The sequence below is a fragment of the Poecilia formosa genome, unplaced genomic scaffold, assembly GCF_000485575.1.
Source record: "Poecilia formosa unplaced genomic scaffold, Poecilia_formosa-5.1.2 Scaffold28, whole genome shotgun sequence".
NCBI lineage: Eukaryota > Metazoa > Chordata > Actinopteri > Cyprinodontiformes > Poeciliidae > Poecilia > Poecilia formosa.
This window is the reverse complement of record NW_006799967.1, coordinates 3,258,538-3,285,438: the sequence shown is the minus strand read 5'-3', so window position 1 is coordinate 3,285,438 and position 26,901 is coordinate 3,258,538. Positions and strand designations below refer to the sequence as shown.

The 26,901-nt window shown below is 40.4% G+C and overlaps 1 protein-coding gene across 1 annotated transcript in view; it reads right to left on the bottom strand.

Moving 5' to 3' along the window:
- Nucleotides 1-26,901, bottom strand: part of lamc3 (laminin, gamma 3) — a 124,881-nt gene that overhangs the window by 24,248 nt on the left and 73,732 nt on the right. Inside the window, exons 11-12 of the mRNA XM_007548924.2 lie at nucleotides 18,901-19,010; nucleotides 14,981-15,208 (exon numbers count right to left, since the gene is read on the bottom strand). Of these exons, the coding sequence (XP_007548986.1) occupies nucleotides 14,981-15,208; nucleotides 18,901-19,010 (338 nt within the window). The remainder of the gene's footprint in view (nucleotides 1-14,980; nucleotides 15,209-18,900; nucleotides 19,011-26,901) is intronic.

Sequence of the window (26,901 nt, the reverse complement as noted above, 5' to 3'; positions counted from 1 at the left end):
TCGCTACACGGAGCTAAATTAAAAGTCAAACGTTTAAGACGGAATAATGCCTGAAAAGCTAAAAATGATCCCACATCTACGACGGAGGGAGCAACAATTATCCGTTCGCCTCTTCAAGTGCCCGGCTTCTGGCTAGAAATTATTAGTCTTTTGATGAGGTGAGCTGCATAATAAATAACATTCAAGCGTAAAATGCCAGCACTTTGAAGCCGGTATTTAGCAATAACGATTGTTCCCAGTACAAAGAAAGTGAGTCTTTCTTGAATTTCATAAGGCATACAATGACAGTGGTGGCGTGCACTGTCAATCCCCAATGAGCCATAGTAAATTTAATGGCAGCAGAAATGTGCTGACTTTACTGTGTGTGAAGATGACTGAGTGCGATATGAGGCAGCAGAGCCACCGAGGGCCTCCTCGATGCCATTATCATTCCACAGGCTCCTCGGAAAAGCTAACGCCATGCATCACAAAATGTCGCTGAATTGCCGGATGCCTCCTCGCGCTGTATTTCCCCATCGCCATGCAAACCGCCTTCCTTTCGTAATGTCTCCGAAGAATAATTTTATTAATGAATCAATGAGCATTCATTTAGTGCTAATGAATTGGGATTTCTTTGAATCTCCCTTCGGAAGCACCACATTATGAATCCTCACATTATGAATCCTCACATTATGAATCCCGGTATTCTCCTCGCGCCCCCCTCTCCCGTCTTGTGCTCTTTCCATTTCAGCCGCACGTGAGCGCGCTCTGCTCCTCTGCCTGAACTCCGCTCATCCATTCTGTGATGGGGAAAACGATATTTCCGCGTAGGAAACAAGCGAGCTGAAGTTTTGCTCAGGAGCCATCTTCACATACAGATCACACTTCCAAAGAGCTTCCTTTTCTTCCCACATAGCCTCTTTCTTACCTGCACACCTTCCCCCTGTTGAGCTCTGGCTACATAAATCCACACCCATTTCATTAGTTAAGTGTCTTACAGGAGGATACACTAGAATGCGAGACTGAGTGATGGCTTTAGACAAGACATAAAGCTATACTAGAGCACATACAGGGTCAGTTGTATATAAAAGCAAAACTGGAAGTTTACATACACTCTATAGCAAGAGATATACATTTTTTTATTGTCATTGTCTGACTTTAAATCAGCCTAAACTCATCCTGTTTTATGTCAGGTAGAATTAATAATAATAATTAAAAAAAAATGATGCTACTGCCTGGTAAGATAGTGCCAGTATTTTCCACAGCGAAATAACTCCTTTACAGCTGGAAAAAGACTAACTTTTAGAGACATGAGATGAGGTCTGATGAAACTAAAGCTCAAGTGTCAGACCATAATGACCATTGTTTTCTAAGCTAGCAATGGGTAAATGCTCAATAATAAATGCCCTCTACTTGCACAGCACTTTATCAAGTCCAGAGGACTTCAAAGCGAGTTAAGCTACATTCAGTCATTCCCACTGATGGCGGTAAGTTGCTACATCGTAGCCACAGCTGCCCTGGGGCGGTCTGACAGAATCGAGGCTGCTGTGCCTCGGGCCCTCTGATCACCACCAGCAGGCAAGGTGGGTTGAGAACTTCGCCTAAGGACACACTGAGACAGACGAAGCAGGGGGTTCGACTTGCAACAGGACAAACTCCTAGTAAACTTGAGTAAACACCATTCCATTCCAATTGTGAAGTACAGAAGTGGTAAGATCATGTTATGGGGCTGTTTTGCTGTAGGATAGATCACATGATGGGGAAAATGAGTGTCAGGAAATATTGGAGCCACATGTTGCAACGGCAACCAGGAAGTTGAAGCTCATGGCTAAATGGGACTTTCGAATGGACAATGACTCATAGCAAGCAGGCCATTGAGTTGCTATGTGGCTTACGGTCAACAGAGTCAATATTTTTGGAGTTTCTATCACAAAACTCAGATCAATAAAAAAAAATTGGGGCAGAGCTGATAAGGTCTGTACAAACAAGATGGCCTGCAGACCAGTTGAACCCTTTCTGTCAGGAGGAATGGGTCAAATTTACAGCGAACTACTGCGAGAAATGTGCAGTATGTGTATACTTCTGTCTTCAGTCGTGGGTACAATACATTTTCAATCTTCTGGACTTTTAGAGTGCATTTTTAAATGATATTAGCTTCACAGTACCACCTCCCTTACAAAAGTATGTGATTACTGTTTTGATTTCTAGCAGTAGGACTTTCTTCTCGTCTTTCAAAGTGGAGCTTTGGACAATTTGTTGTTTAACAGTTTTATTTGACATTTGAGAAGAAATTGTTACTGGGGCAGAGAGTATACATCGTGGCGCTGCTGTGTACCCTGTAAAAATGATTTCGGCTATGCCTCCAGCGATACAAACAGGCAAAGACACACAGACTCAGCATATCTCTCAGCTCCCTGGGTTGGTTCATGCTAGACAATCATTCAGTTTTTCTCTCACTCAAAGAGCCATAAGTGACTTCTCAAAAGATAGCCGTTATCAGTGTTTGCGATGGCTTATAATGGCTTTAACACCAGACAGAGGAAGTAGAGTGAGGGGAGAGGAAGAAGGAGAAATGTGTTTTTGTTTAAGAGAGGATCACAGCTCTCATCTTTTGGTTTTCCTCTAAAATTGTCAGATGTATTTTCTGAAACAAATCGGCGCACGTCACTCTGCACCATCTTGGGAGGTTGTTCAGGGAAAAATAGGCATCATGTGGGGCTTTTGATAAACGCGTCATATGGGTTTCAAAGCAACGCCTGACGACATTGAGTCATGAGAATGATTTACGCATTTTTTTTCCCATTTTGCCCCAATGACACGAATGCTTAGAAGAAATAAAAAAAGAAGGGAAAAAAGAGTTGTAAATATGATTACTTTTTCCCTCCATTTCCTTTGCAGTATCATGTAAGAAAATGGCACCACGGACTGTAAGCTGTAAACTATAAGCTATTCCAGCTCTCATCTTCTGTATCCCTCCATAAACAGTAAAAAAAGCTGCAGGCCAATAAAATCTATTTACCGATGCATGGGAACAGGCTGTTTTAATGAAGGAAAGGAGGAAATAAATCAGAAAAAGAGATGCAGAAAAAGGAAATTTGGCATGCCTCCCTGGAGGCTCAAGGGCAAAAGGCCGGGTTTAATCTGCTGCTGAACTGTTTCACGGCACTGCTGCTGTCAGATTTAACACAAATATTCTGCGATTGCACATGCGGCTCCTCATTGAGCTCTAAACGGACTGCTGAGGAGAACAGGGGGGGAGGCTGCTGAAAAAAATAACCTAACCAAAAAACAAAACAAAAAAACAAACAAAAAAAACACATAGGGCAGTATGTTTTGTTCAAGCCGATACATAATGTGTGAAATACAGATGACAGGGGAAATCTGTTTTGTCATAGTGTGACTGTGGAAAATAAATGCATCAATTCCTGTTTTGTGTATAGAGGCTGTCGGCCAAATTATTACAGTCAAGGCCCCCGGGTATCAGGCAGGGGAGAGCTGGCAGCGGTGGCTGTAGCTCATGTTGTCTCGCTAAATCTCTGGGTCAGCTCGTTCTTAAAGGAGGGCGTTGTAAATGATGCATTTTGGTCTAATTAAACGGTAACTCCCTCATGAAGCTGTTCAAACAAGCCGCAGATACGCAGACTGTGTTTAATAATTCTGATGCATTCTTCAACTTAACTACAAGCATGGGAGTCTAAAACATTTAACATGTCACTTAGTAGCTACAGAGTGCAGTTTTATTCTTTGTGATCTTTCTGGATTTAGCAACAAATTTCTCCAAAACGACACTGGAGCCTTCAGAGCGTCACACGTTTGTTTTCTCTGACGCCTCGTTTTCAGTTTCATTTCCACTAGAATTAAACTCGGAGGCATGAAGAGAAATTATCAGCCCTCACATAACTATTAATTAGTTAATTGTGGAGAATCAACTTAATCAGTGTCACTTCAAGGCTAAACTCTCTAAATGGAGGATCTGTTAAGAGGTTATAAGTTGCTAGTATCTTACTTGCTGCAGATGAATCTTTCCATGGCTTCAATGTGGAGATTAGTTTTCGACTAAGCAATCAGAGGTAGGCAAAAAAATAAAAAATAAATAAATAAATCAGATCTTTGTTCTGTTAAAGCAACTTGAATATCAAAAACATCATAGCTTTTCACACATATGTGATCTATTTTAACTTCTGTTACATTTGCGGATTATTTTCACATTAGATTGGGGTGCGCAGCGAAACCTAATCCATTTAAAAACCAAAGAGCTTCTTATCCATACCAGGATTAAAAAAAAATGTTTTGTATGAACTGCTTTGACCCTTTTGCTATGGAAGTTGCTGTTACTTTTTAGAAATTCACTTTGGTCTAAACTTTGTTCTTAATAGCTGTTAGCTGGAAACCTAATCTCCATTGCTTTCTAGTGGTTAAGAATGGGATGAATCAGCCGTAAAAACTAAGTTCTTTCTTGCCTTTTATAAAGCCCAAAGAAACTTAGATAACTGTTACAATAACATCTAATTTCCCTGTGGGGTTAATCCTTATAGAGATATATTGCACTAACATAAATCCAATGTTCTGATCCCATTCTTAAACATCCTTATCCTTAAAATTTGGATTCATACAATCACAGATATTTGTGTTCAGACTATGGTACCTAAATATCTTCTTCTGAAGCAAGTAAAAAAAAAGGTATTTTTGTTGTTTCTTCTATTGCATAACAGCACGTGGTTGTTTTTGGTCTCTGACATTTGCGCAAGGCCAAATTTTTGAATAATGTTGAGTTATTTTGCATAGCTAAATGTCACACCCACTGCAATATGTCAGCAGAAGTCAGAACACCGAAGTCCTCCTTAGTTTATCCTGGCTTTGCAGAGGAAAATGGATCACTGGAGGCTCCTATTGCAAAAATATATTCAAGTCTAGGTTGTAAAGGCCATCACACAACATGTCTTACACAGTGACGCTTGTAAACAACGGCCAACTTGTTCATCGGCATACATATTTGAATGTTCAGCTGAAATATGAAACATTCAGAGGCAGTGCTTTCCAACAAAAAGGAACTATTTGGAGCAAAACGGGGAAAACGAGTGCGAGCAACTCTCGGAACGCTGCTGAAATGCCATCTCAAGTCCTCAAAGCTCATTAGTCTAAAAAGTCTTGGGGACAAACTTGAGTCAGAAGAGTTCATGCACAGTGAAGCTGGCTCTGGCACCAGTTTATTCAGCCTTTAATCTCTCTGGTGGGCCGTGTTTGTTCAAGGCTTAGCCCTTAAGATGCCAAGGCTGCATCAGTGTGGGATATGAGGAGCGACAGTGAGGGTAAAATGAAGCGAGAAAGAGCAGAAAAACAGACAGATGTAGTCAGTCTGCATTGAATCTCCCCATGTAATTTCTATTGCTGATCCCATTCGCCACGCTTTACTTATCTCCTCTCAACCAGCGCTCTTATTTCGCACAAAAATAAACAGCCAGATAAACAATGCACGCACTCCGTCTGCCTGTCGTGGCTTGCAGTCACACTGTCAAAGATTGCTGATCTGAAAAGGTTCTGACCTTTCTCTTGACGCAATTAGTTTAGACAAGGAAAACTTTACACAACGAGCCCAAGAAGTCGTCAGAATGAAGGATAATTTGGACGTCTTCAAACTTGAAAAGCGATACTCAGTCGGCCGCACAAAGCCGTTTATGCTCTCCAACTTATAAAAGACGCGGAGTCAAGATCCCTGCGAATGGGAACTGCATTCCGAAAATAGTTCCTTAAATGTAATCTTAAATTCAATGCAGCAGGATCACGGAGAACAAAAACGGTGTCGCAGACCATAGACACTCAACCAAAGAACCATGTTATTGGCTTAAACAGAGAAGCTGTAACGCTGCATCCTGGCACTCAATATCCAGCAGTGTGCTGGGAACGTCACGTGTTTCATTTGTTTAAGTGATTAATGAGCACTCGCATGCAGGGTACGCTGCAGAGAAAATTGAGTGTCTCTGTTCTATCTATACAATCATCTCTTCCCCCTCTCCAAAACCCACTCTTGGATTTGTGAATTATGGCCTATGCCCAATTTTATGGATGGGTTATGTGCAATTACTACGGCGTACATGCTGTGCAGAGGCATATCTAGCCCATCCTGAAATCAGCACTGTACATGTGCATTTGAACGTGCGTCGCTCTTTTGAATCTAAGGGACATATGTTTGACTTCATCCACCCCACAGCGCCGGAGCTCGGCCGAGATCGCAATCTGCTTGTTCCACAACAAATATTAACATTTCCAATCTGTTGTGTTACACTACAGCAAATAGAACCGACACAACCCAGAGAGTGTTAATAAATCATGATTATGAAGCACCATTGGCGGCGGTTTTCCCCAGCAGCCGGTGAATAAACTCCATCCCAGCTTTTGTCTGTGGGCCCGCCCTGCAGGATGATACGAGCCGTTAGGTAATTATACAGCAATTAGGATTCTGATAGAAGAAACAGCAGGTTGGTCCTCCCGCCTGGTGACAAATGATGAACAGGGGTATCTAATCAACTTTCCTTGATAGCTCTCCCCTTGACCCAAACTTATAGATTCGTGGAGAGCTCGCGCAGTTTGTTTACTTCCTGCTTAATTTCTTATAAGAAAGCCAGTGGGCTGTCAGAACATGACATGCAACTCTAATCGTCGTTTTGAAAAAAGAAAGGCTAATTTTAACTGGCTTCCTTTCCTCTGACAGGCAGCTTATGCCGTTCAACACAAGATACCAAAGGACATAAGGCATGTTTGATGCCTGACTCAGAGGACACCATGTTCCATATTCAACTCTCATTCGTCATTCACACAGCACTGAGGGCAGGCGAATATTCAAACATCCCAAAAAAACAATATGTGTGTGAACACGACAATAATTCCTTAGACTCTGTGATGAAGAATGTGTTTTTCTCCAGTTCAAAACAGCAACAATGTGTATCCAGGGAACATTGGAAGCTAAAATACACTTTTTTTTAAACACAATTTTTATTTATATAGCACTTTTTTGTTGTTGTTTTTTTTAGCAACAGGGCAGTTCATATTGTTTATTCTATATAATAATATGACTACCTGTCCAAGGATGTATTGGCTCCCCCTTTGCTGCCAACAGAACTCAGTAAAGTAAATTGTGGAGTAAAGCAAATTGTGTGGGCACCACTAGACTTCTGAAAGTCTGTCATGGCATCTGGCAACATGTTTGCAGCAAATATTTCATGTTCTACATGGATCAGACCTATTTGTCCTGTGATTTTCAAAAACGACTAATGGGATTGGGAACGGGCGAGTTTGTCAACTCCTTAAACTAGTTCAACTCCTTAAGCTGTTCCTTAATCACTTGCTTATTTGCCGGGAACATTGTTCAGTTCAGTTCTACTCAAACTTACTTTATGAATCTTGAAGTGGAGCTGAATGTTGTTGAAACTCAATCAGTCAGACTTTCTTTAGAGTCACTGTAGTTTATAATGGGTGCTGGCAGGAGGATTCTCCTGCAGTGTTCTGTATTAAAGCCTTTGACTGTGTTGTGGTAAAACCATCTACTCCAGCAGATGAAGAAAGAAAAAAATAAACTCTCTACAACAGGCGTATATATTGTTGCTGTCTGAGCTTCCAGGGGTCAGCATGCGCACAAGTAGTCTACAGCTCTGCACCCGTATGTGCTGAGAAATGCAAAGAACTAAGCATTTTGACACCTGTCTATCAGAACAAGAATTTATGTCTTTAGTAAGTTCATCTACAGTAGCTTGTCTGTTACACGGGTCAGCCTTTGTTACCCACATGCATCCACAAAACTTGACTGCCTCCAGCTCTCCCCATTTAGCTCCTTGGAAAATTTTTTAAAAGATATTAACCCCAGATCAGGAATACCCCAGAGGAGCTGCGGCTTTACAGACAAGCTCATCCAGTCATCTCCACATCCCAATAAAACTCACTCTAATCCATAAATTTGGGTGTTGCGGTGGCGCAGGGATAAAGCATGACACGCGTGTGGCGGCTCTAGCCCTCGACAGGTTCGAGGCCTGGCCAGATAACCGTTGCTACACTTCACACTCCTTTCTTATAACCCACTTTCCTGTCTGGTAGCTGCTATATAAAGGCCACTAGAGCAGAGAATACGTAAAAGAGAAAAATCTATACATTTTAAAAGCAAGGCCACTTGAACCGTGAGAACACAGAGTGTTTATCGCTGCCCAATAAATTCCACTCACTAAGAGGGGCCATGATAAAGAGATAAAGTCTCTTTTTCACTTCACCTGTCAGTGGTCATAATGTTATACCTGATTGTTGTGCAATTCAAAAGAAATCTCAAGCAAAGTTTGGTCTTTTTCCTGTTATCTTTACAGGTGTGGTCAGATGCTTACATGATTATTTAAGTCTGTATTTATAATTTGTCATAACTTGTAAAAAAAAAAGAAAAAGCAGTATGTTGTATTATCATTCATCCATCCATCCATTTTCTTTACACCCTTGTCCCTCAGTGGGGTCGGGATATTATCATCCAATGAAGGAAAAAAAGAAAGGTTCATACAAATTATCAAGACCCAAAATGACATTCATGCAGATTATAGGTTAATCCAAACATGAGTTTTATTTATTTATACATTTACTTCGAACATGATAGAAATATAATATCACACACATGAACCAGGAGTGCAAAAGGCACATATTTTTGTACAGCCATCATCTTAACATGCTCGAAAAGGAGTAGGAAGAAGTAACAAACTTATGAATTCCTACCTCATAAACTCATACAATATTTTCAGATTATTAAATCAAATAAAAGTTTTTTGAAAATAAACTGTCCCGTCCAATAATTTTACAAAATAACAGCACATAAGCATTTGGATTGCTGTTTCTTCCATTCATTTTCACTTTGTGACCTCAGCTTTTTTTTTTTTTTAGTCTCTTCTAAATTTTTTTAGACAGTTTATCCTTCACATTTGATTTTGCCAGGTTAATCAAAAACAAAAATGCTGTTGATTTTGTTAAAATTACCCTAACCTTCAAAACATCTAAATTACCGTTCATTCGCTCTGCTACCAGAAGAAAAAGAAATGAACCATTCAAATTCCCCACATTGTGAAATATAGTGTGAGTGCGAATCATTAAAATAGGGACACTGGTGAATTCGGAAATGACTTAAGAGGTGAAAAATTACACAGTCCGTTCTTACCAAATGTGACGGACAAAGTTTTCAGTGCCTCTGGATAACCAGACCAGACTGAACCAGACCAGAGTGGCTGCAACATCACATTGTGAGCCGACGTTACATCGAAACGTATGAAAACACACCATCTGCACACCGTGCCATCTACCTTTCATTTGTGAATCTCAGTTCTGTTCAGCACAGAAGTTCAGGATACAGGTAGAAGATGGCTAAAAGAAAGATCAGAAGCTGCTGCCACGAATGAAACCGTTGACAAAAAAACCAAAATATCAGACCTGACCAGCACGTGAGACATTATGCTCACCAATATGATGAAAACTACTACATACAAAAGTTTTTACTCGTCATGTTTATACAAGATGCAACTCTTCGGCCCTCATTTGAATGCATGTTGAATGAAATAGTCAGTCTCCAATACTCCTTCAGGTCTCTCAGCCTTGCTCTTTGGGTGCTTGGTCATTAGTTTGCATGAAGGGTTTTAGGGAAGGCTTTCATTTTCATCTTGCTTGTGCAGCCCAACAATCCTGCCATGTTCAGACACTGGACGTTTTGAATTTTCCATCAGTCACATAAGCATCTGAATACCTGACTGTAAAATAACATGAAAGTCGGAGCAATGTTTATATTTTGAAATTATAGGTTCATGTTCTTTTGAGCTTTTAGCAAAAGATGTTTTTTGATTCCTGATTTTTCTTTTTGCAACTGGCTGCTGCACTAAAGCTAATTATAATCCATATTTCCTTTCTCTGTATTATGATTTTGATGAGAGTGTTTTCCAGTTGGGGTTTTCAACTCTAGTCCTGGATATCGACTGTCCTGCAGGTTTACATACATACCTGGTCCAACACAGCTGAATCACATTATTGAGTTACCTCTTCAGCACGCCACCCACATTTGGCGAAGGCCTGCTATCGAGCTATTCATTTGATTCAGGTGTGTTGGATCAGGGTTGCATCTGAAACCTCCTGTGGTGGACCTCTGATATACGCCATAGTTCTGTGTTGCTTTCAGCTCATTTTTAAACCTGGCAAGTTCTGTTACAAAAATGATAAAAAGCTTTAATTTTAGTCTAATTAAACACAAAGAATACTGAAAGAACAATAAAATGTACTCAGATTTTATGTGTAAACTGCGCCAAGAACGTCCCATGAAACAGTTCTGACAACTCCGTCTAGAGACGGTTCAGACAAAAACTGACAGTGAAAAAAACTGTAACACAAAGGAAATATGCCTTTCAAAGACGGGAAGACATAAAGGCTTTGGAAGCTTTTGAGAGCGCTGCACAGAAGGAAGCCAAGGACGCCCAAAACAAAGTCAAGGTGACTGGGGAGAACAGGTGCAGTCAAAAGGATGTAGAATACAGCAAGACACACATAGGTAGTCTGATGAACAGACACAATCAGAGTGTCTATGCGCGGAAGACGGAGAGAGAAAGAGACGGGAACATCGAGATCGAGAAGAGACAGAAGATACACAAGAAATCTGCAAGCAATTTAGACGTCATTAGCCAAGAGGCGGCTAACAAGTCTAATTAGGGGAGAGTCAGGCAGCCAGTGATACCAGACTTGCTTCCAGACCTCGGTCGTATTAAACCTGCACACAGGGCCACACGCAAGACACAGTCCCTCCGCCAGAGCCGTGCAACATCCCTTAACTGGGTCAGATCTCTGAGACTTTAAGCAGGAGGGCAGAAGGGGGGCAGGGGGTGAGATGGCTATGAGGAGAAGTGGAAGATTGAGGGAAGATAAAAGCTGGAGGGTGAGACCTCGGAAAGGGTGGTTGTCTGCTCAAATGAGATGGAGAGAGCCGTTTGGGGCAGAAAGAGTGATAAAGCGAGGGAACGGAAAGATGTACAGATGTATAAATAACCGTGCGGAGGTTGGCTTGTTTACAAAGCCAACAGCTGTTGTTTTACTTCTGTCATTTACGGGGCATCGCATTTAAGGGTGAAAAAGAGAGACACCACTGCTGCTGATATTATCGCCTATAAACATGCCAGGTACGTAAAAAACCCAGATTCCTAGTGCTTCTGTTGTCCTCGCGGAGATTAGCATGTGTGAAATCAGATTATTGCTGTACTGCTGTAGCTTTTCAGCTCCTGATTTGAGTGATAGCTCGCACAAGCTCCTGGGGGACGACTGAGTTACATTTCTTTAAAGCGATGATGCCCGACTGTCAGTCAGAGAAATGCATTAGTAAAACAGTTTGCTTGCTTTCTTCCCACTCACTCTAAGCAGCAGAGAAATAAAATCTTGCATTAGTGTGACGATCCGACATCTCATGTAACAGTTTAAAAAAAAAAAAAAGGTTTCATCTTGTACCTAACTTAGATCAGCATTTAATTTTAAAAAAACTGCACCGCTCTCCTCTGTTTCACGAAGCCACAAAGCCATATTGAGCACCGACTTTTGATCGTCTGGGCTTTGGATTCGGCCTGTAAAAGAGCTTGTTTTCGTCCAGGCTCCAGTAAGTTGCAAAGCCATCTAAAGTTAAAGAGAAAAGTTGACGCTACGGCTCCCATCGAATATAACGGTTTCTGAAAACACACAGAAGTGCTGGTTCTGATTTACTTTTCCTCTCAAAAGACCACTTCAGGGGTGGTATAGAGAATTGAAGTGGCAGATCACAAACAAAAAGGCAGAAGCTAATGCTGTGAAAGCTCATATATTCTGACTTTTACGTCCTCGCGGGATGCCGGCTCCAAAATATGCTGAATTGTGTGTCTTAAATAATCCATCTTGTGTGTGTGTGTGTGTGTGTGATGTTGCAAAGCACACCGCGGATATGGGTGATACGATGAAAATGCAACACCATGTTCTTCATCTTTTCATTTTATTACATTGAGGGACAGACCTCTGATGTTAAGAGTCTATATTGATTAAGTTATCAGTTTCAATGTTATTTAGAGCTGAAGTGTCCAGGCTAGCTCCAGCTTGATGGAGGGAAAAATCTGTCACATTACCACAATTAACATTTTTTTTATTATTATTATTGTTTGAAAAGTGACTTGTTTTCAATATATCCAAGACATTACTCTGTAGAACTTCCTTTTTTACTTTTGTGATACGTCTCACCCAGATTTGCACATCTGGCTCTGTCAGATTGGATTTAGTTCGTCTGTAAACATCAGGTTTCTGACAGCATTTAGATCTGAACTCTGGTGATGCGCTCTGGGTTTATGTGCAGTGTTAGTTGTCAGTCATGCACAGTGTGGGCCCCCCAAAAATCAATCAAACACCTACATCAGTAGCAGAACACAAGGTGTTCCAAGAAAACATTGGTGGGTGGGATCACTGTTGGTTTTGCACAAAATAAGTGCAAGCCAGAGAAATTGCAACACACCGTTACAAATTCACCAAAAACTAAGTCCATCAAAAGTTCTCTAAAATGAAGATTTGCTCTTCAAATATGCCGTTTTCGATGTGGGTTTCGCTTCATTGAAAGCCGGCATTATTCGTACCATTATGGTGAAAACCCTTCTGATTTCTACATAATGCAGCCACTGCAAAAAGTAAGTAAATAAAAAAAGAAACAGTCTGCCACAGACACTGTAGCTGTTGCCTAAAACCTCTATCCATTGACAGCTCAGAGTAAGAGGAAACAATCGTTCCTTTTTATTTTCCCCATTTGTGTCTGCTTTGTTTGTGACCATTTTAAAAAATATAAACAAGTGTTAAACATTCTTACACTTTTTGAACTTAAAATGAACATGCACCATTTGCTTCGTGAGTGAGGTTAAGATTAAGTGTGACATTTCGGGATGTTCCTTGGTGATAATGTTAGTGGACATGGGCCATGCTGGCTAAGCAGTGTAAATAAACTAATGTAAACACATCACCCGGTGGAAAACTTAATGTGTGGACTCATTTGTAAATCAGGGTTTGCTGAAAAGTCCTTTACTTGGTGAAGGTGTACACCATCAAAACTCCACTCTCTGGAACATATTGGGAGTTTCATAGCCTAAGCTGTGCTTCCCTAAGCCTACTAAAAACATATTCACCCATTGACTTCAGACAATATTCAGCTGATTTTTGGGCTGTGGAGCCCTGCTCACACTCATCGACAGCATCGCATTATATCAAAACGGTTCTGGAACGGGCTCATGATTTTAATACTTTAGACGTTCTGTGAGGCTTTCCTCTTTCCACTGGAGGCACCGAAACAGAAATATTGCTGATTGGTTGTCAGCGAAGCGGTGGCAGAGTGAGGATACCGTCATTAAATTTTGAGAAATTTATCAACTGAAAACATAAACTGTGCAGTGAACAGATGGTCAGACACAAAATATGAAGCCAGTGAGGAAGATCATTGCTAAGCAACACCTTTGGTCAATGACAGCTTCATCTTTTATAATGACCTTCATCACTTTGCAATTACAGCATAAACCTACCATTTGCACAAACGGTTTTCCCTGCGCTATTACTGATAAAGCAGCTTGCAATGCAATACATTAAAGGCAGTGGTTATGTTACAACATAACCACTGCCTTTAATGTACTGCATTGGGATTTTATGTGATAGATTAAAACAAACTTACGCAAAATCGGAAAGTGGGAAAGAAATTATAGTTTTCAGTTTTTTAAATTAATAAACCTCTGAAAATGTGCTTTAACATGTAATTATGTGAACCCCGAAGGCCAACTATAAGGCCTTGTAGTCGCTATTGGACTCAGGTTTGAACTTTGACTCTTCCATTTCTTTTCACAGGAGTATGTTTAAACACAAGTACTGCAGCCTTGCTGTTTTGTTAAGGGTTGCTGTTCTGCTTGAAGAAAAACTTCCATCCAGATCTCAAGTATTTCTCCGGAATCGGAAATGTTTTTGTCTACCGTTGCTCTGCTAAGAGAAATAAAAACAAAGCCTGTTGCCATGCGTCATGTTTTGCAATGTATTTTACGCTACTCGATGTATTACAATGTTCCAATTCACATTGCAATAGGTTATGTTGTACAGCTTTACGGTAATGACTCTCCATATTCGCTTTGAAATTTCAGCTGACAAGGTAAGAGTTGAGGATTTAGATGTAATTTCCTCTGGGTGTCCAGTCGTTTCTTGATCTCTAGACATCCATTCAAATCACCAATTAAATTCCAGGGGGGAAAAAAAAATAAAATAATTGCTCAAAAGCACGGATGAAAATCTGCTTTGCCAGCTTTTTCGTCAAAGTTCCATCGGGTTTGTGCTTCCTGCCGCTGCAGATGGTTTTTGTCCTGTAAACTCATGCAACGAGCACCAGAAATGCAGGACAAAGCAAAGTGTCAACTGTGTGACAGCGGTTGTTATGGAAGCGTTGCTCGGTCAAATTGTTGAATAATAATTTTTCTAGTGATGCTTCTGAGGCTGGACGAGCTGCTGAGCATGGCGTTCCCTCCAATTTTACCAACAGAACCGAGCTGCTTTTTCTATCAAATTCAGTTTGTGAAGAGGAGCGGATTTTATCCAAAGGCTGTGCAACGCTCATTTAATGGTTGTCTAGATATTAACATACCTAGACATGATAGTAAAAGGTACAAATCAAGACGATATTGTGTGAAATGTCGCCACAGTTTGTCAGAGGCATAAAGCAACACGCATTGATAAATGAGAAACATGTAAGACGGTCTTATTTTGTCAACATTACTTCTTTAGTTCACATCTAAATAGTGTTTCTTTTCATTTAGGACTCATGATGCTTCAGGTTCGACATAAAATTTAGGTGAAAAAAAAACAAAAAACAACTAAACAAATTCGGCACCAGAATTACAATAAATTAGCTATGTTCATACACAATATAAGAAATATATTGCTTTAATGGTTCGGTGAGCATTTCTAAACATAAAAATCGACTTTTCACCTGTTTCTGGATGACATGTTCCATGCTGGTGGCAGCGGCACGGCACGCATGTGGAGAAAGGCCCTCTGCCGGGGTCTTCTCTGGTGAATCCCGGGGCGCACCGCTCGCAAAACTCGCCCGCAAAGCCTCGAGGACATGAGCAAGCTTCCACCCACGGAGCGGGAGCACTGGCTGGACTGAAGGAGCTGGAAGCGGAGGTCAGGGTTACCCCCGCAAGCTGTGATGTGTCTGGAGAGGGAGGAGGAGGAAAGTGGGTTGGGATTAGTCATAAACAAATGCCCGTTGCATTGGTAGCTGTAACTGGTAAGTAAATTAATAATTGTTTTTTTTTTCAGAAGGACAATCAAGTTTGCGCAGTACGTGCCTCTATGTGGGATTCTGTTTGAAACGCTAAGCCCATGTTTCCGCATTGTGTCACGTTGTGTTTATTAGGATTTTATGTGACAAGCTAATCCAAAGATAATTTAGAAGTGTGAGGAAAAATTGCACATTGTTTTTCAAAAATGTGCTTAAACAAAGAAACTAATGGTGTGCCGGTTACTTTTTATAAAACAAACGCTACCAATTGCCTTCAATTGTTGCCTAATTACTAATTTGCAAACATGTGTAATTTTTCTCCCACTTCATAATTATGCACCGCTTTGTTTTTTGTTAGTTCCTTCTTAGAGCAGTTCTTCCATTTCCTCAATCCGTGTTGTTCACACACAAAAATATGCAGGAAAAAAAAAACAAAAAAAAAACAGATTCATCCTCCCACATGTAACTGGACGCCACACCTAATTCTCTCTCCAGCGCAAGCACACATATGCCTGCGTGAGCCCACACACATAAAGTCATTTAGTTGATCTTTGATATTGCAAATGAAGGAAAAAAAAAAAAAGGTGCTTCGGCAGAGAGTGACATGAGAAAAAAATAGACGGGAGACCATGTGGAGGAATGTCAAACATGGAGGTCTCTCTGGAGGTTTCGACATCCCTCTCTCTCCTCTCATGAATAGTGATGGGGGCAGGCCGTCCCGCACTGAAACCAGCGCAACCCCGCTTTGGTCTCGGAGTAGCAGCCACAAAATTGCTTTTGGTCCTCTCGTGTCCGTTTCTGCGTTTCCTCTCCCCATCGGCGTTATTAAACACATAACTGGATGGTCTACGTAGACAGATATCAAGCACGAATGAGATGCAGCATAATGATCAGTGAGAGGTGAGAAATGTGCGAGTGCTGGAGTAGGAGGACGGACCCGGGATTTTAACAAGCCGCGATCCCGCCGCTCTTTCAACGGTGATGAAACCCACTTCATTTGCACCTCAGAGGGATAACAAGTACGCGAGCCTGTCCTCCTCCCAATCCCCCGATGTGCCTTAGCCTTCACCCTCTGCTCTCCACTCGCTCCCCATGTCTCTTAGCTCATTCAGCACCGGGGATATCTGCAATTAAAACAGTTGTCAGGCACCAAAGTCTATATTTTATGTTAATTGAAAGCTTTTCATTTGTAGTCGCGCTGCGCCGGTTTGTCACCATCAATCCGTTATTTCAAAGAAGCCTTGTCAAAGCTGTCAGGATTTTTACTTGACATTAAAAGGCTCGCTGCAACCTGGCGGACTGTTAAGGTTACCTGAACGTTAAGCCATTAAACCAGTGATTTCTCTTAAACATTCAATATAGCCACATGCTGATAGGGCCTTACTTTAGTGATAGAGAATATAAAGCGACTGAGAGATTTCTGTTTTAGGACAAGCCGCTTTTTTCCCCCCCCTTTTTTTGTCGAGAGAATTTCAAAAAGCCAAATCTGACTGGAGATTTCAAGTCTCTCCTCAAAGCCTGTGGCAACGAGACATATTTGGGACTGCTTAAGAATGACTAAGACAAATCAATATCCAAGTTTTTCCCCACTGTACAGTACAAGAGAGACGGCAAACAGTTTTATGGAATATGCATGGCTTGTGACTCTGTTTGTTTGTGCACAAACTTCTGCAGCACTGTTTGTATGCGTGTAGGAAGTACGCAGGAGTGGGTGTTGTGATGCCTGCTTGGAACAACCAATTAAAATGGTGCAAGTAAGTGTGAGCGAGCTGGTAGTTTGGGCCAGCTGTTCTTTTCTTCTTGCTGCTCTAATCCGCCACAGCGTCTCTTAGATCCTGCTTGCTCATTACAACACACTATCAGGAAGACACGTCACGTCGAGAGGAAAAAAAAAAAAGGAGATGGATGTCAAGAACATGTGATAAAGGAGTGGATAATACGTTTCTTGCTTTTCCGGAAAGGCAGGTATTTCAAAGCCAAGCTGCTCTCTGAGGACAGTGGCGACGTCATGGAAGCTCCCTTTGGTGTTACATCTGTATTTGTTCTACATTTCTTTTTCCAAACAGAAAAATGCAGAAGTGTCATAATCGTAGTCAGTTTGTTGCCACATATTCAGACTCCTCCAGCATGTCTTCTTTTTTGTTTTTTAATGTCTTATTGGTGTTTGCACGTGTCGCTATTTGCTCTACACAGCGAGTAGCCCTTCCTGATGCTACACCATTTCCAACAGGTTTCTCAGCTTTTCTTGATTACTTGTGTTTGCATTAAAGACGTTTTGAAACACACTATACATGCAGGCAGTATTGTCAGCAAAAAAGTAGTGTGTTGCCAAAAAAGCAGTGTGCTGAGAGAAAGAAGTGGAAGAAAGATAAAACACCATAACAATCAAACAATGCAGGCCTTTCCTGCAGAGAAATTTAGCAGAAGGTCAAGGCGTCCGTGAGTGCAGTCTACCGTCAGAATCAAAAGGCACGTAGAAACTGGGAGAAAGTATTGGCAGGAAGTCCGGTATCAGACGGAAAGCCACAAGAGTGTCTGAAGAAAAACTTCTGTGCATCAACAACTGAGGAGAATCAAAGAAATACAGCTCCAGGCACTCTTGAGTCGTGGCAGCATTCTCTCAGTTTGAACTGTAAAGAGACGGCCTCAAGCTGCAGTGAGAAACTCATTGCTAAGATATCAGAAAGAAAAAAAAATGATATGCTTGACTGGGCGATGAAGCATCACCACTGCACCACTTAAGATTGATTGTTGCGATGGATTCTTCTCAAAATTAAAAAGTCTGATTCAGCCAGCCGGATTTTTGCTCACTGTAAGGTTGGCTAAAGAATTTACGCAGCGACAAACATGGAGGACGAAGCATAATAGTTTGTGATGGTTTGCTGGATCCAGCATCGGTGACCAGACCAGAGTAAAAGGCGCCCTGAACCAAATTGGCTACTTTTGCTCTCTGTTCCTTCTGTTGTTTGTCAGCAAATATAAGTTAAAGTTATACCAGATGTACCATGGGGGGGAAAAACAAGAAAATTGTTGTTAGTTTGAAATCATGGACCAACCAGAAAACTCAACCAGAGTTAAAACCTGGTGAGTTGGTTAGTGATGATTGGACATGAGAGTGAAAGCGAAGCAACCGACAAGTGACAGACATTAACAGGAACTTTTGCAACATAGTTTGTCAAATATTTGACATTCAATGTAGAAAAAAAACACCACAAGTCTGTTCAGCTGTCAGCGACTAATTTGATTTTAACATTTTACTTTATAAAATGAGTTCCATTAATATATTTTTTACTGCAGTTTTTCCATTTTATTTCAGGTTTTGGTTTTGGACCCAATGATACGACTCAAAAGACAATCATTCCTGATGTGCGTTAAACTTCTGAATATGAAGAAAGTTAAAAAAATAATAATTATCGACAAGTATTCTAGCAGTTAGCAAATAAAAATAATTTTGGTCATCCTAACTGACCTAAAAGACATTTGGTTTGATTTAACTTTAGACAACAACAAAAAGCGTCTCTTTATTCAGTAAACATAAATATCTGGTCTAAACTATAACTCACTAAGTTATTGTGTATAATAAAGTGATCTTACGACCCTTAGAAACAGAAATGCCCACTTACAGTTGTGTCCCCCAGCATTGCTGATTTTCAGAGCCGTCAGGTTGTGAAGGAGGCGCTGGAACTCGAAGGCAGACAGGTGAGGCCTGAACCTCGCCTCGTATTCATGGAGCCTGTGAAACGAGCAGACAGGCGACATCGGTTACTGTATATTTGTACAACACATGCATAAGCTGTGATTAAACACCTGAACGGATGCACAGTAGCAACACAGTCGTAGCACACAACGGAGGCAATTTGCATTGCACGTTTCATTTATCGCTTTCACAACGACACGGATAGAAAATTCTCAGCTATCTCTATGAGATTCTCTTTGTTTCAGCTATGTGCTATATAAAGCACAACTAGCAGATGTACAGGGAGCACCAGGAAAAAAAAATGTAAATGTGCTGACTACAACATATATTCAGGGTCTTGATCACTGAGCTTTGCCATCTGCTGAAAGATGTTCTGCAAAGCCCAGCAGCACAGCTGACATCTGCCTGTTTTACTCCCCGAGTCTTGCATCAGTTCCATCTCGATGACAGGTGCTGCATCAGCTCCTCAGAGCTGATCTCAAAATGTAAAAAAATAAATAAATAAAAAAAAAACAACAACTCTCATTTATTTTCCATAGCTATAAGAAAGCAAACCTGTCTATTTTAAGCCATTTGTTTGCTAAATCTGAGGATACCTTAAAAAAAAGGATAACCAATGATGGTTAGTATCGTGTTACTAGTTTCTGTAATTCCATTATTAGTTTCAAAGTGATGAGTAAAGTAAAGGAACACTACTGCAACAAAAAGTAATTAGACTATTGCATTAGGAAATTGTTTTTTTTTTTTTAGTTGTGAACGTCGTATGACAGCCAGGTATGATCAGTGGTAACTAGATCAACACTAGATAACACCGAGCGTGGGAAAGAGCAGAGTTAATGCTTGGAAGTACGTCATAGGCATGTCTGCATTTATTCAGTGCAGCTACTCACAGTGGGTAGCGCATGGAGAAATTTGACTCCACTAAGAGCCTCAATATTTTCTAAAAATATTACTCAAGTAAGAGCAGTAAAACTATTCCTACGTTTTCTTAAAAAGTTACTCGTGTAAATGTGACTCGTTATCCACGTTTTAGAGTGAGTAACAAGCAAAAACAGAACTGTAAGTGTGCACTGCGGATATCTTTTTTTAATGTAAAATATTTAAATAAAGCACAGCGTGTGACTGAGGCTTGATGTAAATTTTCACACTTAAAAGCTCTCACCGCTAATTCACAGACATTTGAGTGATGTAAAATGAGAAACAGATTTCCGTGTTAAATTTTTAAGTGGCAACAGCTTATGGAAATAATCTAAAGACATGTGCAAAATAACTTGGTTTACATGCTTTTGTATTTTTTTTATTTTTTTAAATCCACTGTAATTGTAGCTTTTAACACTTTGAGTCCAAAGTATTTGCTGCAGAACACAAACCGCATGAAACAAAAAAAGCAGACTGAAATCGAAAACAAGAACCGTGCAAATGAAGACAAGAAAAGAGTTAAAACTTCATCAGCCAAGAATTTTACGTTGGTTTAAAATGGCCTCCGTTTCATTTGGTCAGTTGTTCTCAGCAAGACGGCACTTCATTTTCAAAATGCTTTATTTTGTGCATGGCCTCGTTCTCATCACTTGTAGTTACAGCACACACGTGTGTGTGTGTGTGTGTGTGTGGGTGTGTGTGTGTGTGTGTGTGTGTTTGGCTGTCCACAGTCTCTTGATGTGGCCGGTCGTCGTTCCTTACCCTGACGTGTAGGGACAGTAATAAAGAGAGGCAATTACAAACTGGGCCTCAAAGCCACGGTAATGGAGCTGGGCAGGCAGTGATAAGCAGAGTGCGCATGAAAGTGAACAAACTCCCGATGATGCTTTCCCCTATGGAGTGTCACTGTCCCTTTTAATCAGCGGCGAGGCGAGCACAGAGAGCCAAACGGTAATTGAGGCAGTTCTATAGAGGATCATAAGCAGAAAAAAAATAAATAAATAAAAACTAAGATGGAAGCAGACACAGAAACCCCCTCAGAAGCATCCGGAGGACGATGTTGTCAGACTGAGATGCGAGTGAGAAACCATAAGATCCGAAAACACAAACACGTCGATGACTGTGGAGTGAAAACGCCTTCATATTTGCATAAATATACCACTGGTGTGAAAACGATGACAGCAAAGAAAGGACTCCATTTCATTTGCACTGATGATCGCTGTTAAACTTTAAACAATTGGAACATGAGGCAAAAATGTTATAAATAATAAATAAGTAAAACTCTTCACTCACTCATTCGCTATATCTAGATTTGTGATGCGTGTTTTTGAATTTCCAGCACCACCAGCCAACAGCCAGTGGTAATTCATAGACATGCACCAAGTATTTGCTGCAACATGCCACATAAATAATGATCACCAGGATAAAACTGAATACATGGTTAAATCTGAAGTAATGGACTGCATGATTTTCATCCTTTTGGCTGGAAACCTGTTGTGATTAACATCATTTGTCTTCATAAAGTCGATCCTTTTATTTATTTATTTATTTTGCTTTGTATTCTATCCACACACTCAAACATGAATTGCAGCTGTAACTGGACCACAGCCTTAGGTGTCCAATAAGAACATTATCCATAATGAGATAATATTTCAAATGATCTTTGGCTGTAAAGTGGCAGATTATCACATGCACAAATAATCCAGAAGCGTCCACTTGCAGGTATTGAGGTACTTTACGTTACTATTGCATCTTACTGTGGAGTGTACCACAATAATTTAATGAAGCACCAAAATAAACTGTACCGATTCATTTACTAAAAGGTTATGTATATGAATTAGCATTTTATGATCTATTAATATGTGGTAGATAATGTTATCCATCAGTAAAATAGAAAGCAACAAAAAGCACTCATTTTTATTGCCAGCATGTTCTCCTTTTCTATGAAATATACATATTTATGATTTCCTGGATTTGACTGAAATCCATTTTATCCAAGACATTTTCACGATCAGTCAAGAAAAATGAATATTTTTGGTAGTTTCTATGAAATTATGAAACGGTAAACAAAATATTTAATATTCTCTTTACTTGGAAAAGCTGTGCTCCAAACACCAAAGACTTTAGGTTTCACTATATCCAAAATAAATATGCTTTTTAATGCTGTCTTGTAGATTTCCTGTGATTTTTGTTAATGCGTTTCCTCATCTTGGAAGAATATACACTTCCCCCTCGCCTTTTGTAAGCATTTTTGTTTATGTTTTGTTAATATTGCCAAACCTAATCCTTAATCAGATTTGTAGATTTTGAAAAAAAATAACTAGCCACGATGAAGTTCCTTCTCTGCTTCATGGACTCCGATTCCTGCTGCAAAGAGGCTTGCGGTTCTCATAGATATCTATAAACGTAATTTCCTGAAAGCCCTTTGGAATCTACAACAGCAAAGAGCTGATTAGTACCGACTTAATAAAGCAGTTTGTAAAGAATAGGCTAATTTTTTCCAGCCGCTTCAGGCGCAGACGTATATTTATATGCTACGAACGTGCACTCGCGCTACCAGAAAGGCAATAAAAACTCCCACACCCACTCAATTCAAGTGAAGAGAAAATGAACAAAGAACATGAGAGAGAGATGAGTGGATACTACGTTTTAAAAAACAGCATTCACCTCCTCCTCTCATCAATTCACCTCACATGAATCCCTGAGCATCCATATATTCCTCAGCCATCTGATTCTAAAATGATCTCTGCATCAGGTGGGAACACAAAGCCACTTTACAGGTTATCACATTTGCCATCCATGAATGCAGATGCTGCCAGTCAGGAGAGAGATGAGGAGTGTTTGTGTGCGCGCGCGCGTGTGTGTGTGTATGTGTGTGTGCGTGTGTTTGTGTGTGCTCAAACTCATGTTTATTTATGCCTCCCTCCTCGTGCTTTTTATCAAAACACTCAGAAACACATATTTCCATTTTCAAAACATGATTAATTTTAATGCCTGTGTTCCATCTGATTTCAGGGAATCAAAAATGCAAAAAAAATATTAAAAAAAATCTCAAATAAATAAACAAACCTGTGCATGACACGGAAAAAAAAAAGGGAAATTAGGAAAATACAACAACAAAACCGTGCATCATCGTGGTGGTAAACGAAAAGCTGCATGTGAAGATGAGCAGCAACTTTCTTGGGAAAAGTTTAATGGCATGCTGTCTTGACGCTTTGGGTGATTTTCAGAGGGAGAGGCAGTGTGTTCCTTTAGCCAGGGCTCTGGGAGGAGAGGGAGCAGTCATTACTGGTGCAAAGACACCACACTGAGGCTAGGAAATATTGGAAGTGACATAAAGTCTAACTGGGATCCCCTTGAGAAACTGGGTCCCTCTGATGGCCGAAGAAACTATATGTCTTTTTAGGTTTGAGGTCTTTCGCTGAAGCTTTTTCCCCACTGCTTCTAAATACTGTATAATTACACACACCAACCAAACAGCAGATAAATCAAGAGGCATACTCTGATGATTTGTAGGGCCATGTAAAAGAAAATCTATCACTTTAAAGAACGTTGTGTTAAAAAATGATCAAGGATAACGGGCAATATTAAAACCACAAACCTATTAGTAGCAGAATATTGCTGAAAAATGAAAACATGGCGATAAATGTGCAAAATGGAGAAGAATTAGTAACATATTAACTGTATGTCAATTCTGCTTTCCACTAACTCAGTTTCACAGCATTAGGGATTGACAAAACAGTATTTCTCATCAATGGAATAAGTGATTTCGTAAGACTAATTTATCTGAACTGATTATGAATAATTGATTATGAACTACCAATGCACCCTGCCGTGCCGTGCAAAAGTAATTTCTTCATATTTTGATAAAACAAGGAGAGTATCTCATAAATGCAAAACTTATCAAGTGATGACATTCATTTAAACTGACAAGCTGGGCATGGACATATTTTATTTTTTTTGCAAAACAAATGTGAAGAAATGCATTATTTTTCTCCTACTATCCAATTATGCATTTCCAAATACAACATGCCGACGTTTGCTGTTAAAATGTGAAAAGAAAAGTTAAAAAGCATGAAAATACACAGTTTATAAATTGCAAATACCTCCTGAAATATCTGACACAGGAACGGCCCGTGTTCCTTTTCTCGTCCTGGTATATCAAGTCTCTCTGCATCTCTTCTTCACCACATAATGGCAGCTGAACTGGACATTTCTGCCTTTACCAAAAAATAAAAAATAAAAAAAAAAATAGGAAAACTATTTCAACAAGGCTGACAATTCTCCTGTCAAGTTCTGTTTTTAACAACTACAAACACCATCGTAGGTGCAGGGCTCCTGTCTGAACTGCCAACAATCACCGTGGGATTCTTGAGAACCATCTACACCGCGCAGCCTTCATTACGACCCTCGAGCTGAAACAGCGGATTTCTGCGTTGCAACATTCATCAATCAGCCGTTTCCTTGTTCGAGATTCTGTCCGGCTTCCTTCTACCCGCTGTAACCATCGCCCACCTAACAGCAGCACAGCTTTCTCCTCACGAAACAAAAACTACACACTCATCACGCTGGGAGGTTTGGTAGCTTTTCCTCAGATTTCCACACACTTTAACATGTTTTTTTTCTGGCGTGTTTTTCGGCAGCCAACAGGTAGCTGTCCATTATTAGAGACTTCAAGAAGAGGGATCCCAGAGGCATTAGGGGGCTACATAGGACTGTTTCTATCCAGCAGACTGAAACGTCGTCTGCCAGGCACAAAGAAAATATTACACCGCTGCATAACAAAGGCCCTATCCATGTGGACTCTTCAGTTCTGTTAAACAATTTGCTGTGTCTTTGCTTTGTTTCAAGTAAAGCCTCAAAAGAAAAAAAAACAAAAAAACAAAGAAAATGAAATCCTCGATTAGGGAGTAAAATGATGCACGGAAGGTTAAGCTGGTCCAAGGCTGCTGAGGAGGACAATTAGGACAACACATAGGGAGAATAGGAGACAAATTGCATCAAACAGCGTGAAGGAGGCGCAGAGTGGGATGAGAAGGATTACGGGGCGGCGCGTCTCCCAGTCGAGTGGAGGAAAAAGAAACAAAAACAGAGCGAATAACTTGAGCCTGTATTTGGAAGAGGCTCACATTGTGGGGGACCGGACCACCTGCACCCACTCGGCGAGGTCGACAGGCCTAATGAGATCTCTCTGCGACTGATTAGCCAGCCGGTCCCCCACAGGCTGTCACGCCGGGGCTCACCTCTTCAGCACCGCTCCGCCTCGGTGTGCCAGCCGCTTCTACCTCCGCGCTGACCGCTTTATCCCGAGAGGGGCCGACGGGGAGCCTTGTTAGATGGAAAGACAGCGCGAGGAGAGCGGCAGGAAGTCTGATGTGAGATGAAGGAGCCAATAAAATAAAAATGTTCGGCAAAGAAAGTAACCGATTCGCAAGTTCACACACACACACACACACACACACACGCAAACATGAAGGTCAACGGAGGACTGGACTTATTTGAGAGAAGATAAATATCTGAATTATTCGAAAGAGGCCATTTCCTTACAAATATTGACTTATTGGTTATGTCAAAGTGTAACAAATTAACATTAATTGCTTTTTATATAAAAATATCCCACAAGAATGGATTTTTACAATACTTTAAAAATAAAATATAATTATTTTTTAGCAAGGTATATCCCCATATAATACAATGTTCAAATAAGAGTATGAAAACTGTGGAGACTGGGTGAAGTTCCTGATTCTCTTCAGGATTTGGATCTTGTTTTCATTTGTATCATGATAAGCTACAAGGGGCTTCAAAAGTCTACAAACGTCTGTTACAAAGCCAAAAAATACAATAAAAACAAGACCACGATAAATTATTTGAAGTATTCCCACCAAAATAATGTAATATTTAACTTGATGCAAAAACAAAACATAAAATCATTGTGATTTAATTCAGCATTTCTGTACTCCTATGGTAGGACTCTCCATGCCACATCTTGATTTATTTGTATTTGTCCACTCTTCCTCGTCTGTCAGATTCTCTGGTCCACAAATTATCTGTCAAGTTTAGTTCTGGACTGTGGCGATTACAAAACTTATAGCTCTTCCCTTCTAATCTATTTTCAGCTTCAACTTTCTACCAGGCACCCAATGGGCTTTGGATTAAATCCGTAGCATTTCAATCCGTCTCCACCTAAGTAGGGAACTCCAGATTCATCTGAAGAACAGCAGCAGCAGATCATAACGCAGACACTCCTTAAATAGTGTCCTTGCTGTTTTTTTCTTCTTTAACTTCTCGCCGGCTCATTGTTTTCTGTGGTGTGTTTGACGCCACCGTCTGACTGGGAGCAGTACTGCAGTCAGAGTGCAGCACACGGACATCCTCGCAGAGTCCTGGAGGAGTTTTAGTGGGCTGGCACAGATGATGAATTTTATGTCACACAGGGTTCGCAGTGAACGGGCAGTAGAGCGGACTGAGAGGCACGAACTAGGCCTTTTAGCATCCTGGAGACTCAGTGTAAATTTAATAACCTGAAACCAGACATCTGTTCCAAAGAGTTTTGAAAACGTTTTCTTTTTTTTTTTTTTCTTTTTTTTTTTTAAGAACTTCCAAATAAAATATTGTATTAACCAATTTTGTTGGTTGTAAATACGGAGACACTCTTTATTACAGCTAGAAAACTGAAAATGACATGGATTGTGATGTAAGGCATAAATATAGAAAGGTTGCTACTTTTATAACGACTTCATTTTAACATTCTGCAAAATGCTCCATGCAATTAGGGAATATTAGTCAGAAAAGAGACCGCAGATGATGTTTCCAAATCACAAAGATGGTACTGCAACAAGAAGACATCAGAAAAGAAAATCCTCTCTTTTTCTGCATCATGACAAACGTGCTTGATTTTGATTGTTGCCGTCTTAATCACAACATCCACCCTGTGATTATCGCAGCGTTCTCACAGGTCCTGTTCCTGCATATTCGACAGGTGGGAATTCATTAAGATGCCAAATATTTG